At 39.9% G+C, this 15,312-nt stretch overlaps 1 protein-coding gene across 1 annotated transcript; it reads right to left on the minus strand.

Moving 5' to 3' along the window:
- Nucleotides 1–2,802: 2,802 nt before the first annotated feature.
- Nucleotides 2,803–13,487, minus strand: nus1 (NUS1 dehydrodolichyl diphosphate synthase subunit). Its single transcript, XM_030047515.1, has 5 exons — nucleotides 12,893–13,487; nucleotides 11,767–11,898; nucleotides 9,892–10,044; nucleotides 6,295–6,394; nucleotides 2,803–5,413 (listed from the first exon to the last, which is right to left on the minus strand). The coding sequence occupies exons 1-5, from the start codon at nucleotides 13,290–13,292 to the stop codon at nucleotides 5,323–5,325; spliced, it is 876 nt and encodes a 291-aa protein (XP_029903375.1). The 5' UTR covers nucleotides 13,293–13,487; the 3' UTR covers nucleotides 2,803–5,322.
- Between the last annotated feature and the right edge of the window lie 1,825 nt (nucleotides 13,488–15,312).

Genomic DNA, 15,312 nt, shown 5'->3' on the forward strand with positions numbered 1-15,312 from the left:
CTGAAGTCAATTGAGTTAGCCAAGAATAGATTATTGAGAGAAAGCAAGAGCTGTGTGTGTGTGTGAGAGAGAGAGAGAGAGTGAGAGATAGAGAGAGAGAGGAGAGAGAGAGAAAGACAATGTTCCTGCCTGTTACTGTCTTGTCAGTCTTTTTTTTTTGAGAATGTTTTTTCAGCCTCTCTGATCAACATTAGTGTCATCATTCTCCACATACGGGGGGACAGCAACAAACAAAGAAATGCTAACAGCCAGTAAAGCCCAAATTAGAAAGTCCAGCTCTGTTCTGTTCTGATAACCCTACAGGTCGCAATTAGAAAATGCCTCGTCCTCGTCATTGTCCTTGGTGACTGGCAGTTGGCACAGTTCCTGTAAGATCACATGAGCATAAGTTGAAAGTTCATTCACATGGAATGAGAGTGTAGTATTACTCCTTGAGACACTACTGCCCTCACATTTTTCTAAAAACAGATACTTGCTGTATGTATAAATAATTGATAAGTTGCCAACTATTCCATTAATCGCTGGCTATATAGATAACTGATTAATCATTTTGAGTCATTTCTAAGAAGAAAACTTCCAAATTCTCTGATTCCAGCTTTTCAAATGGGAATATTTTCTTGATTCTTTAATCCTCTATGACAGTAAAGTAAATATGTTTGGCTTGTGGACTGTTGGTTGGGACAAAAAAAAAGACATTTGAGGATGTCATCTTGGGCTGTGGGAAGCTGTGATCAACATTTTTCACCATTTTATGACATTTTATAGACCTAACTAATTGATTAATCTTTAGCCACAGCTCTGCACTGAAATATGAACAATGAGGAGTGCAGAAGTAGCTTGTAGAAATGCCCATTATCATTTTTCTTTATAACTCGATGGAAAGTGGTCCCAAGCCTTTGCTAAAATAAGCTGTTGAGCAGATCTGATACCCATTTAGTTTAAGCGCTTATTCTTTGTGCTACAACCAGATACTTATTTGTGGGCTACACATCACATGATGGCACATACTACTAACTTAATACAACAAAAAATGCACATCTCAGCATAGAGTATATTGTGCTGTATCATCACGACACTTAATTAACAGGACAAAACTTAAAGATAAAAATGATTTTGCAGTTCAAAGATCTAGCGTTGCTCACTTACCATTTGAAATTCAGTTTCAGTGGTGAAATGCTGATATTAATGGTATTTCTAAAGATGCCTACTCTGGTTCTGGAAAGAATTTTTGGACTGTGCAGCTGAAGGGCAACAAAATGACAGTGCCATTACTGTCTCAAGAATATAGAAGGAAGAAGATAAGAGATTAATTCACTGAATCCTGGTCCAGGGTTTTCAGGAGCATGGCTTCTTTGCTTGTTATCTTGCTTATTGGCACTAGTTTCTGGTGAGCAGGCAGCGTCTGATTTTCTGTTTGAGCCACTGTGCCTGTACATCTGTCAACAAGAGAGCGATCCAGTGCACAGGGTCTTGTAAGAGGGCCTTCTTGGAGAAGAACATGAGGAGTTGTTGATCTGTTGAACTGCATGTGTGCAACAACCCTAACCCAGCAACAGAGAACCTGAAAGCTGCACTTGTACTGCCCACAAGCAGTTAATTCGGTGGCCTAAATATGCTCTGGGTGAAATGTGACAAGGTGCAAAACCTGCTTTCACACATGCTTTTAACACCCCAACAAGTGTGGAGCAAATGTATCAGCAAAAAACAAAAAGAAAGGCTCTCAAGTTACTGGACGCAACCCATACAGCAAAAAAAAAAAAAAAAAAAAAAAAAAAAAAAATGAAATCCAGTTTGCCAAATGTTGACAAACTGTTCTTTCACACCTTTAGATGCACTGGTATGTCAGTGTGGACGTACATGTTTTACCATTCCCATGTGGAGATGAAGGGCATTCTGAAAATAACTCGACCAAACTGGACACAGAAAGACACAACAATCTCATTTGCCTTAGTTTCAATCTGAATTTCACTATAACTACCAGTCTCAGCCTTTTTAGTGCCTTTTAAACTCAATATATGTATGTTGTATTTAGACTACTCCAGGTCCTCAGTTATACATATGTAACAGTTATTTGTATGTAATATGCTGTATTACATTATGCACTGCAATAGGCAGTAATGCCAAACAAACAACTAAATAATAAATAGCCTAAGGACATCGTATATAAAAGAATATTGTTACTGTGGAAACTGCACTTGACAGTAGACAGAATAAGGTGTTTAGATGTCTCAGAAGCCTGATAATAATAATATCAACATAACCTTGCTGGCATATTCAGGTTTCTCATTCGTGAAATATGAGCATATCCTGGTTACTGTGAATGGCAGAGGCCTTGAGCACCTACCTGTGCCAAAGTACAGACAGAATATTAAATTAGAGTTATAATATCATAGTTAGAGTTAGTAATGTATATAAGTAATTACGCTGTATCATTAACATTTAGTCAGCACACTGGTCTCTCAATCAATTACATGGATTGTAGGTAGTAATCTTGGGGATTACAGTTAGCAGCAAGACAAATTGCATGTTAAATACTGTCACATTAAACTGCAAGGTGTTTTACATTGTATGAGTCTATCCTGACTTTTTAGCATTTGTGCTTCCTTTGATAATCACAGTAGGGAGGCAACACTGAAGGGGATGATAAACAGCGAAGGACTTATCCTTAAGTCCTTGTCAACAGTGCACCGCCACCGAGACGTCCCCTAGTTTGCTGGTTTAATCACCAACAATGTAGGCTGAAGATAAAGCATTTTATTCCCAAGACAGTGGAGACAAAAATAGAGGCTGAAAGGCTCAAAATAGCAATATTAGCAAATGTCTCATATTTTTAATGACAGTTCAACAGTACACTATGGGATTCATCAACAAACACATTAATATTCATGACCTAACTGTGAGAGAGAAATGCACTATACTTTGTTAAGGATGTGCACTGTCTGTTATTGATCAGTAGACAGTAAACTGTTGTGTATCTGGATTAGGGATTCGATGCGATTTGATTGGTGGAAACTTAAAGAAGAGATGAGAGGGTAGAAATAGGAAAGAGCACATTTTAATATACCATAATCACACTCCAGACATCTGCAACTAGATCTAGACAGTATACATATAGGATATGGGAGAATGTCTGGAGAGGACTCTCCAATACCGAGACATTCCAGGTCAAGCAGATGCATTCATTTTTTTTCTCCAATAGAATTTCGGTCTGGTGTCATGGCTCCTTATGTATGGTTGTGAAAACATCTTGGCGGATGGACAGGGAACACACACAAAAGATAAACACAACACACTTCAACACACTGATGCTCTGCGATACGGACGGAGCAAATATTTCCAAAGGCAGTCATGGCCGTCTTACTCAGGCAGCCATAAAGATTTCAACACGAACGAATACATGCACGCACGCACACGCACACATACACACACACACACACACACAAAGTCAGACACAGACTCTCCTCCCAGACACCCACAACTCTGTCTACATTCAAGGACAAAATCACCACGCTCAGTAAAAGCCTCTCAGATCCTGCTTCACTGGCAGATCTTGTCAGTGTGTGATGTTCAATATACTGCATGAGTTATTTTGTGATTAAGAGCAGTAACTTGTGTTTCTGGTGTAATCACTTCACTGCAAATTGCCTTGCAAACTTAATCTGGTGATCTCCTATGTTTCCAAAAAATACCTTTCAACAATCCAGCAAAAAAAAAAAAAAAAAAAAAAAAAAAATGAACTTGTTACTTTCGGTTTATGGTGCTAATTTGTGCATATATACATATACAGTGTTTTAAAAGTACATATACACAAATGATGCAGTTCATGAAAATAAAGCTGTATGATTTTTGTAATTATTTACTTTAGACACTCAGTTATAAAATTTCCAGCCATGACCTAAAGTTGATCTGATAAAAGGAAAATGTTTATTAATACAGTCAATCTCAATGTATATAAAAACAATTATTTTGAAACACACTCTATAGCTAGCTAGGTAACTAGCTGGTGAACACTGGGGAGAGTTTATGACCACGGCAATGTCGTGCACATCTTGTGGCTGTGTTGCGTACTGGTTTATTTTCAGCAGGTGCGGGTGGTTAATTTGGTATCTATGCTTCTTCTTTGTTGGATTTCACCTTGTATTATATTGAACATCAATGCAAAAATGGCAGTTGATGAAAGCAGCTCTTGCGCTTGGATTCTGCAGGACTGACACAAAAATATTTATTATTGATTTTTTTTAGATAGCTGAAACATTATCTGTTATCAAACTCCACTTTACCTGCATTGGGTCACTTAGGAAAACAAAAAAGAAAAATACATCACCAACCGATAACGGAATCCAGAGATGCAAGCTATATCACAGGTACCTTTTAAAAATCATGTTTTAAGGTGGATTTCTCCTGTAGGACTTGACCAAGACTTGTATGCAAACTCTCACACATGTAATGTAGTTCTCTAGATGTATCATCTGTCTGCTCGCATTCTGGCTAAGCCGACACCAACCTGAAATCCACCTCTTTCTCTGTCTGATGCAATGTTATAGAAATAATCCACATGTCTAGGCTAGACGTAGCATCCAGCTGGAGGCCACAGGGACAGAGAAAGGGCAACCTGAATCTATCACATCTCTATACCGCTTTAACACCTCTACCCCTCTGCTCGGCTTTCTCTCTTGTTTGGCTGATACATCATGGGTCATGGACTTCTTTCCTAAAATGCAGCTGATGTTACCTGGTGATAAGAGACCCATGTTTCCCAAATGACCTCACAAGGTCATGCAGCAGGCATTAAGAAAGTTTAACATTTCCTCCATGTTGTCTGATGGGTGAAGGTGTGTTACTGTCCAAGCCTAAACCAGTAAAGAGCAGTTTACTGGTTGAGGCTAAACACCTTTGTTTATCTGGGGATGAGAGAACATGTTTTTTGTTGAGTCTGTGCAGACAGTCCTCTGGTGTCAGGACATTTCTTTCATGTGCCACTTAATGTTTCACTTGGCTGGGACTACACGTTCCTGAAGTCCTCACAGAGGTCCAGGCAACATCTCTATGGTCTGAGTAGAGCAGAGAAGCAGTGAGAGTTTGACCAGAAGACAGAGGTCGGTGGTAGGAGGTGAGCTGGCTGGATATTTTCTCCTGGTTTTATCGTCTTTGAGCTGTACACCGAGTCTTTTGGAGATCCAGGAGATGGACAGGGTTGGGGAGAGGAGGAGTGAGGGATGCAGAGAGGCAGGGAGGCATTGCCACTCACTAACCTCTCATCCAATCCTGTGTACCCCACGCTTCTTACTGTCTGAAGAGCGGGGCCTACCATGGGCCTGCCAATCACTTCCCTAGCCGCTGCTGACAGGAGGCGTATTGCTGTAGAGCGCCCAACATGTCCTCATAGGAAACATCTATGTGGGAAGGCAGCGAGCTGAGAAAAGACAACAGGAGGCAGATTTAAGAAACAGAAAACACAGAAAACAGCCTGAACTTGCTGGGAAATGTTAAATCTGAAAATGTCTTTATTAATATGTAAATTTATGCAGTAAGAATTGAAAACACAGGGAAACAGCAGTGCCAATGCCAGCAGGTGAATAGATAAAGGCTCTAGCTCCATCTAGTGTTCAATCCTCAAGACAAACTTTAGGGTAGTGGATTTACTTTCTTCTTTTAAGTTGCATTTCCATAAAACATTTAAATTTATTTCATTTTATTCAATAATTAAAATTTTGTAAACAAACAAACAAGCAAAAAAACACAGACATCTGTTGAAGCAAATAAAATATAGTTATGTTACTACTAAGCCAACATCATCTGACCACTGCTACAGGCAACCAGTTTGTTTGCTAGCTACATGGCTGAGGCATGGTTTGAAAAGATATGAATCTATCAACAGCTGTTTAATACTGGGCAAGTTTCCCGTTGCCCCAATCTAATATTTTTACATTCACTGCATGTATGAGACAAAGGAATGTCTTGATTTCTTCATCCGTCTGCACCCGACACTCAACTTTGTCAGAGGTCAGAGGTCAAAAAATAAACTGGCTATGTGATCAAATCCTCTGTACATGTGATTCTTTTCTCCAGAAAATGCACTACAATTGCAAATGATTGCACTATAAACTTTTTGTTGAATTGAGGGGATTTTATTTGCCATTTCAATCAAATATTTTTTATTTGATATGACAAAATGTGCATATAAAGGGTTAAAGGAAAATAGGATGCACATGCTGAGTTCATGTTCATTAATTCCTTCATTAATATGATTTAATGACACAAAATGCAGCCACACACAGAAAGACAGCAGCTTACATGAACTCAGTGAGACGGATGTGCCAGGGGAGGAAGCCCAGTGTGCTGTCGATAGGACCGAACTTCACCACCAGCTCTGGATCTGGAATATTCTTTGACTCTAAAAGAAGCACAAAGAGCCTTCAGATCATCATCAACACAGCTGGTTTACTCCATAGATTCCCCCCTCCACGCAGGCACACACACACAATTTAACAAGGAGGAAAAAAACAACTTAGATACAAGTTAGACATTCCAACAGACAGATGATCCAGATAAAACTTTTTTTTCCAGTTTGCAGGCCACTGCAGAACGCTTGGTTACGTCACACGGGCATCATACTCATATTTAGCAAGGCAAGGCAAGTTTATTTACATAGCACCTTATCATACACAGAGGTAATTCAAAGTGCTTTACAGGCAAAAGATAAGGAAAAAGAAAATAAAAAATAAGATAAGATAAGATAAATAAAAGTAAAGACAATGAGATGAATAAAAGTAAAGACAATTTTATGCATAGGCCTATTTAGTCTTTAACTTAGGTTTAAAAGTGTGTATTGGTTGTGGCATATCTTAGTTCCAAGGGGAGCTGATATCAACAGCGGGCAGCATAATAGCTAAAAAATGTTTCACCATGTTTGATTTGAGCTCTGGACACCACTAACTAACAGACCTACCTGGTTTGTACTCAGCAAAAATAACTGCAACATATTTTGGGTCCAGACTACTGAGAGACTTACAGAAAATAAGTTTGGAGAGCGTGAATGAGCTCTTCACTGAAGCTGTGTTTCTAAGATCCCAGAATGATGATTATTGTTACAGCTTTGATGTGGCCGAAGTGAGCTTTGATGTAGCAAGCTGCATGTCTGACAGCGTCTCTAACCTCTTCTAAGTTCGACTCCATAATTGACAATGTAATACTAGCCTAGTGACAAGCAAGCAATTGCACTGTAGGCCATGAAAGATGGAGTTGAATGAAGCAATTATGGAATGGGAGAAAACATCAACTAAAAAGTCACTCTTAGCGCTAGACTTAATCAACGTGCTCTGCTCCCCACTCACATACCGTGACTGAGACGTCTGTGGTAACTCTTGCAAATGAAAAGCATGAAGGAACCTCAAGAGCTGTACAGCTTGACAAACCAGAGTTACCACAATCTGAACAGAAAACTGGAGACGAAAAGCCAGAGGCGACTTAATGCTGTTCCCCCAAAGTTACAGCTGGGTGAGTGCTGGGCCGCTGATGCAACACCAACAACACAAAAGCACATCAGACTGCTCTGCTTGTGTAGGCAACAACAAAAAGATGCACTAGACCATGTTTTGCTCCAGCGCAAAACATCCTCTATGATTCGACCCTTGTAATCCACTTGTGATGTCTTGCAGGTCTCTTTCAAGTGAAGCTGTATCAATCTTTTCTGCAATAGATTATTAGCAGGATTTCATTTATTTTTATACAATGGGATTAATATGTCCAATTGGACATAACAAGCACCCTGTTGCCCTGCTGCAGACAATGATGATGTCTTGGGCTGTAATTAAATACAAGGCTTTTTCTCCTAAAACACAAAGCTCATCTGTGAGCACAGCTAGTATCAGAGCGAGCAAGAGGTCCAAGGGGGCGAAGAGCATGGCATGATGGGCAAACAAAGCCTCGTGAAGCTGTGGGGCTTTCGTCCTGTTCGTGCCGAAAAAAAGATTTTGAAGCTTCACGGCTTTGAAAACAGACAACACAGTGACATCTGGTGTTCTGCAGAAACTATAGCAGTCACTTAACGTCAAGATGATGAAGCACTGGTGGATTTCATAGTTTGAATCCAATGTGCATTCAGTAGACATCTTTGTGTTCTGTGTTCATTTTGATCTTTTTTATCTTGACTGAAAAAAATTACTGAAATGCTGCAATAAATGTTATTGTATATATCAATATGGTACAGTATAATATTTACATGTGTTTTCCAAATGGTCTACAGCCTACATGATATACTTGTTACTTTCTGACTGCAAATATTAGGGTGCTATATTCACTGTTGGTGGTATTATCCATATCACCCACCAAAGGTGATACATTTTCTTCCTTAATGACTCACATTTTCAACAAGTATTTCATATGAGAAAGAAATGCAACTGTGTAATGAGACAAGATGAAGAAATTAATTCAAACAATTTATCACTAGTGTTCGGGGTGTAATTGTGCAATGGAGCAAAGTACAGCGGATTAAAAGGATTTTTTTTGGACTGTGCTTGTGCAACAGGGCAGAATGTTTTTTTTTTTTTTTTTTTTTTTCATATTTCTATTTAAAAATAGCCTTTGCTACTTGCTGGGTTTCAGCTGTTGAAAGGCAACCCATGAGTGAGCTGCAAACACCAAACCTTAAGATGTAGTCATTAAAATAATGCTGTTAAGACAACATTAAAGATACAAATCTGTGTAATATAAGTCTATACTTAATTTCCAGGCTGAAATGTTTCCACACTCTTCTTGATCACCGTCACTTGTGGAAATGAATAGGAACTGAGGCAGTTTAATTTTGCACTAAAGGTCAGGGCAGTGCCAAAACTTTCAAAACAACCAAACCATTTCTGCGGCTTCAATCACATATAAAGCCTTAGATATCATCGATCATGTGATAATCACAGTTCAACACCTGTTCTGACTGTGACTGAATAAGATGAGGTGCTCTCTCTGAAATGGAGGATGAACATAGTTAATATTACCAAAAAAAAAAAAAAATGTTACAGGTTTCTCATTTTCTCCGTCTGGCAGTGATGTTATGTATGAGGGAATTTTCTCTGTAGCTGTATGAAGAGTAAGACGTACTGTCTGCATGCTGCCAAGGCCATAAGTCTGGTGCATGCCAGACACAGAGAGACAAGACCAGGCAGACTGATGCCTTTCAGGAAGACAGAGCTGCTGACCTCTAATGTACTTGTGTAAGGATTCTCCTTACCTAGGTATGTTGCCAGTGAGCAACCCTCAGAATTGGTGTGGTACTACACAGTGTTTATACTTGTAGTGCTCAAACTCTCTTCTCCTCAGCTGAGCATCAATAAACATCCTTTGCGTAAGACATCACAGTCTCCTGAGAGCTCCTTCACTCTCACTCATTTTCCCATCGCATACTGCACGGCATGACTAAATATGAGACGTGTTCAAACAGAAGCCCAGGTTAGTGCACCGGTGGGCACCGCATCCCAAACACCAGGCACATCTTCTTTTTTCTCCTTTTCAGCAAACTCTATTTTTAACTTTACATATTTATTGTTTTGGACTTGACATTCCACAATTTTGTAAACACACACACACCCGGTCCAGCTGGTCTGCTCAGATCCAAGTTCTACTTATATGATGTGGTTGCAATAAAGCCCTCATTACACTGCTGCGGATGTGTGGAGTTCTTATTTTTTATGCCTGTATCACCAGTGTTTTGCGTTGCAATGCCAAGGGTGTTTTTTCCCCACTAGGGGCAATTAAGTATTTACTTATTTGGATGAGGCATTTGGTTAATTATTAAAAATGGCGCATTCATGTTCAAATATGTCCTCTGTGATCACATCCTTGGGAACAAACACATACACACACTCATACACTGTCACACAATCACACACACCGCCCTACCTCTGAGCAGTGTGTCTAGCATGGAGACACTGATGTCTTTGAAGGTTCTTTCTTTGTTTTCCACTGAGCGACAAAGCTGCTGGGCTGCCTGGACGATGCTCTGCTTCCCATCCTCTGGAGATAAAACCTTCACCACTGGCCTGCAGGACAGCACTGACCACAAACACACACAAACACTTTTAGTCTACTGAGCAAAAACCCGACTCAAGGTTCTCAGTTTAGTAGTAATAAAATTGCTATATGGCATCAAGCACAAATGCAGTCTCCAGGTTTTAAAACAGCCTCAACGAAGAGGGCCCAAATGAGAAAAAATGTCATTGATATTGACCCTCCTTTCATCCCCCAAAACCCCAAAGTGATTGCAGAAAGGAAAAACTGCACAAAACCTGTTGATTTTGATTTTTATAACACCCTACATACCTTTTTACTATTGTGTAATTAAAATAATAAATACTAGGCTCCTTTGTACCTCATTAAACATTCAAGATTAGCTATGTTTGATCCACCTTCATCTATGTTATAGGCTATTATTACATTACTGTAATGTTAGTTTTTCATCCTCTTGTCGCATGAAAATACAAGCCTTCCATAGCTGTACACTTGAAAGAAGCAAGTTGGTTTTCTACTCGAGCCTGCCTGTTACAAACTGCTGCAGTGCTGGATGAACATGCCTGCTGGGAGCTAATTTTCAAAAATATAGACCTATTTCTTGAGTCATTGTTACTACAAATCATACAATAAAGCAGAAGGAGTAGGCATAATAAACCCCTGGAGTGTGGCAGTAGCTTTCCTGCCGAAGGCACACCTATAAGAATTTACTGTCAGAACTGCCATGAGCAAAGGGCAAAGGCATTTGATTTTATTGGACTTCATCCATGAGTGTATTACGTGGTGGTGGCACATCACAGCTGTGGAAGACGTTACACCATAATTACTTAACAGGTTGAGCAGGATGTCGTTGCTGTCAACCATTTGGCTCTGTTTACCAGCACAAAAATACTTACAGTAACATTTACATCTGCTTTCCTCTAAAATTCCCAATGGCTACTCCCTTGTTCCCTGTTGGCTGGAAATTACAGGCAAATGTCTGGAAAATGCACTGTAAATGGCGGGCTGTATTATAAAGTTTCAGCCAGAGACTGACTAAGGCAAAGCTAACATATCAATTTCTATCTTTTCTCTGCAAGAACAATACGCATAACTAGTGTAATGGGTATTCAGTATTGAGATGGGCAACAACTAAATGAAGACAACACATGACCAAGGAAGGCAACGCTTTCTAGTTTTCCCTTCAGGCTAATAACCTGAGAGTGACACTTGTTTTCACAGCATCCAAAAGTCACATAAGGGAAACTGTTCATGAAAAAGGAGAAATGAGAACACATGGGCCTATTCTATGAACAAAACCAAAACCTGTTTCCTTAAGTTTTTATGTCACTTCATCTCTTCACATTTGGCCCTTGGGGTGATTTCGTTCAAAATACTTTGAGGACACAGTGAAATGGGAGACAGCCTGTGATAGGATACCAGAATTTTGGAAGCCTAGATATAAATACCAATGAAATTTAATGGCTTTTGGTCCTTGATTTGCTACCAAATTTAAAAAAAAAAAACCTCTATACAGCACAACTGCCTTCATTTAAAAACCATATACAAATGTTAACAGGCAAAAAAGTAGCGAGAAAACAAATTCCATGTGTCAAGTAAACATATAAGCTGTAGCCTTCAAGTAGAAAACAAAGCACCTGTGTTGATAATACAAACACTGGCTATCATTTTCAAAATTTGAGTATTTACTTACTACTCAAGTATCAATTCTTGTGGCATTCCCACAAGGTACTCCTCAAGGATATAAACCTTGTGCCAAGTCCTTACCGTGGTGCTGATGCTTATCATTCCCGTTGCTGAGGAACTCCACGTTGTATTTTGATCCGTCTACACCCAGCAGGTCCTGCTGCTGCCTCACAATCTCCTCCAGGAGACGTGAGTTGTTCTTTCGAATAATACCTGGCAGCAGAGACAAACAAGAACCATGAAGACATCACTTCATCCAGACAATCAGTAAACTAACATTTTATAATGAGAAAGAATTCAAGGTCTTTGTTGATATTATTGAGATGGTACAGCTGATGGTGAATTGGGACATGTCAGACTTCTACCATGTTTATTTGCTGTCTGCAGCTGTGTTGAACATGCACGCTTGGAGGAAGCGAGTGTTTCTGTGTGGCGCTAAAGTAAGTCTATCAGAAACAGAAATACATCACTGATCCCCGATGGGAAATTGGGTAAAGTCTAGACTAAGTGCTCTAAAAGAAAGGTCCAACACAGTTAAACTGCTTCCCCTGTTAAATTTTATTCAGTTGACATGTGAAATCAGCAAAAAGCTGTCTAAGTCAACAGATTTAAGATTTTCACTCACTAGACCATGGTTACAGCCATAAAGAGGCCATTTTTGTTTTATGAAGAGCTGGAAAATGAGCATAACTGCTGAGAGACACAAAATGTGGAACAAACGGATTTACCCAGTCATATGACACATTTCTGTAATGTAACACCGAGGAATCTGAGAAACATCATTTTAAGGGTTGCTCACTTTATTGGAGCAGCAAAGAGGGCAAGAGTGCAGCCAGGGATTTCAGCACTGAGTGAAGCAATCTGCACCAGCACATCATCCAGCAAATCAACCCTCTCCAACATACAGAAACACCTGCCAGTTTTACATTAAATAAAACATTACCATTTGTTTAAGCAAGTCCTACAAATCAGTTCTGTTATAAGGAAAACCTTTGGCCAAGCAGAGGGCCTGAATCAACTTAGTACAGAGAGGAAAGATGAGATCAGTCCAATACTTAAACCGGCCTGTAAGCAGATTTTTGAGTATGGATTAAATTTGGTAAGCTAATATTAGTGCCCTCTTAATTCAGCCAGTAAAACTAAAACTGACAGCAGCAGAAACACGTGACTGTCCCGCTCCCAAATGAATGAAGTGTAAAATGTTTACCATAATTATCATAGACGCTGACATACGATATACCGACAGCCATACACCAGACCACAAGGTTGGCTATGTCCGTGTAGCTAGGCTCTTCTTCGGCCACCAGAAGGCCGATGTGCACCGGCAGCTTCTCCAGAGCCTGGCCGTCAGAGAGCCACTGAGACCGGCGGCTGGCGGCGCGATTCCCAGTGACCGGGCTGGGATTACTATCACGGTTTTGGTTTAACTTCTTCTGGTGATCCGGGAAACCCAGCAGGGCCACCGGGAGGAGCAGAGCGGCCACCGCCCGCTCCCACAGCCGGCCCTTCCAGCTCCGGAGTCGGAGTCGGAGCCAGGAGACGAGCGTCCTATGGAGGTGGACGAGAACGAGCAGGAGCCGCCACAACAAGCCGTACAGCAGCGCCATTACTGTCCGTCCTCCTGCTGAATACAATCTCTACGGATAGTTGTCAAAACCTGTTGCACGACCGCATTCCAGTCCAGTGGCTAGTGGTTACGGAGATAAACGCTAACCTACATTTACGTCGCCAACCGTCCACCGGCCGCCATCTTCCTTCCCCCTGACCCTTCACCCAGCGGCGTGATACACGTAGCTCGCTGATTGGACAAGACGGCCGTGACGTAGGGTTACGCTCCACTGGCAGCCCATAGGATTTTCTCAGGGAAAAGAAAACCAGTTGGTGCAGATTTCCTACACCGGCAAAGTCTTTTAATTTCTGAGTTTACTGCAAGAAGTGTGCGCTGAAACTGAGTTTATGAGTGGTAAAGTCGGGAAAGTTCCAAGTTAGCGCCGATTCAGGCAGGAGGAGGCACAGCTGCAAAAATAGTCTTGTATAATCCTCCAGCTAACCACAACCAGTGTACTTAAATCCACCGGGCAGCAGCCTAGAGGGGATCATGTGTTTGGTCTTGTGTATGTGTGTGTGTGTGTGTGTGTGTGTGTGTGTGTGTGTGTGTGTGTGTGTGTGTGTGTGTGTGTGTGTGTGTGTGTTGTGGAATTTTGTTTTACTAAAGTATATAGTTATTCAGACAGTACTCACGTAACTTGATGTATTCATTTTTTAAAATATACATTAATATTAATTTTTAGTATGAGGTGCAAACCCAAGACACAATTATGTAAGTCAGATGACAGTTCAGAAATTTTAATGGTACAGAAGATTCATATGGAGTGTAAAAATAAAACTGGCAGAGGAGATCTTGATCTTAGCCCCACAATAGGCGGAGTTAATGAAAGGTTTAAAAGCAGGTGTAATAGAGATTTTGAATTAGTTGCTCTAAACCACTTAACTGCATCAGGTTTTGAGTTCATTCTGTTATTCCACATAGTTTTTGAATAAGTAAAAGTGTGAAAGAGGACCGTCACTCATCTGGTCCAAGTGGTGGGTTTTCAACCACAGTGTGTGTGAGTATATTTGTGTGTGTGTGTGTGTGTGTGTGTGTGTGTGTGTGTGTGTGTGTGTGTGATGCACAATTATCACTCTCCAAGACAGCCTGATAAAAATAAATAAATAAATAAACTTTTGGTCAACACCAGGAACTCTCAGTATGTTGAGGAAATACAATCGATGTTGTAATTTGCAACACAAGCTGTCCACATGTGTGCTCCAGGTGAGAGAATTGCCAAGAAAAACGGCGAGATATTCTTGAAACCCACATTCAACCAAACTGTGAACTTCACCATGCATGTTGTGCTGTATTAGCTCATGAACAGCAAGTGAAGTCCTCATCAAGTTGCTGTTTTATTACTTGCCTGTACCTGGATGGTCATCATATCCACATTAGCTACTGATGATTGTATAGCAAAAATCTCTTGTGCGTAAATATCTTATTAAAGCACAAATAGTCATCCCCTACAATATCATCCCAATGATTGGCATCAAGTTATTTGGTCAAAGATGTCGTGATATTTGATTTTCACCAGATCGCCCAGCCCTAGGTGACGTTTGCAATTCATATTTTGAGCATTACTTTCTATAAGTTCAGTAAGCATAACTTTTTTTTTTTTTTTTTTTATCAGCGATACATAACTCTAATAATATCTGACTGTATACATTATTTTTTGGTATTATGACCCAAAAAATAATACATTCTTTTCATACATGACACAGAGGAGTCTTTCATCAAAACTAATTCAGCCATGTAAATATACAGAATTAAATATGAGTTTAAAATAGCTGCTGAGATGATGTATTTCAAATATGTTGCCTCATGTAGGCTACTGTTAATAAAAATATATATAAACATTTTAAAAATATATATGCATATAAACAGTTTCAGTAGAATCAGTTTTGGCAGGGTGGTCTAATTTTTAAAGCTATTAATAACTATTTTTCTTAATAAAATGACCCCTTGCACTGTGAGAGCAATTTTCAGTCTCTCTCCACTATACAGTTTATAGCCACTATATGTCTGTCAGTTTGAGC

This window comes from Myripristis murdjan, chromosome 24 (assembly GCF_902150065.1).
Source record: "Myripristis murdjan chromosome 24, fMyrMur1.1, whole genome shotgun sequence".
NCBI classification, from domain to species: domain Eukaryota; kingdom Metazoa; phylum Chordata; class Actinopteri; order Holocentriformes; family Holocentridae; genus Myripristis; species Myripristis murdjan.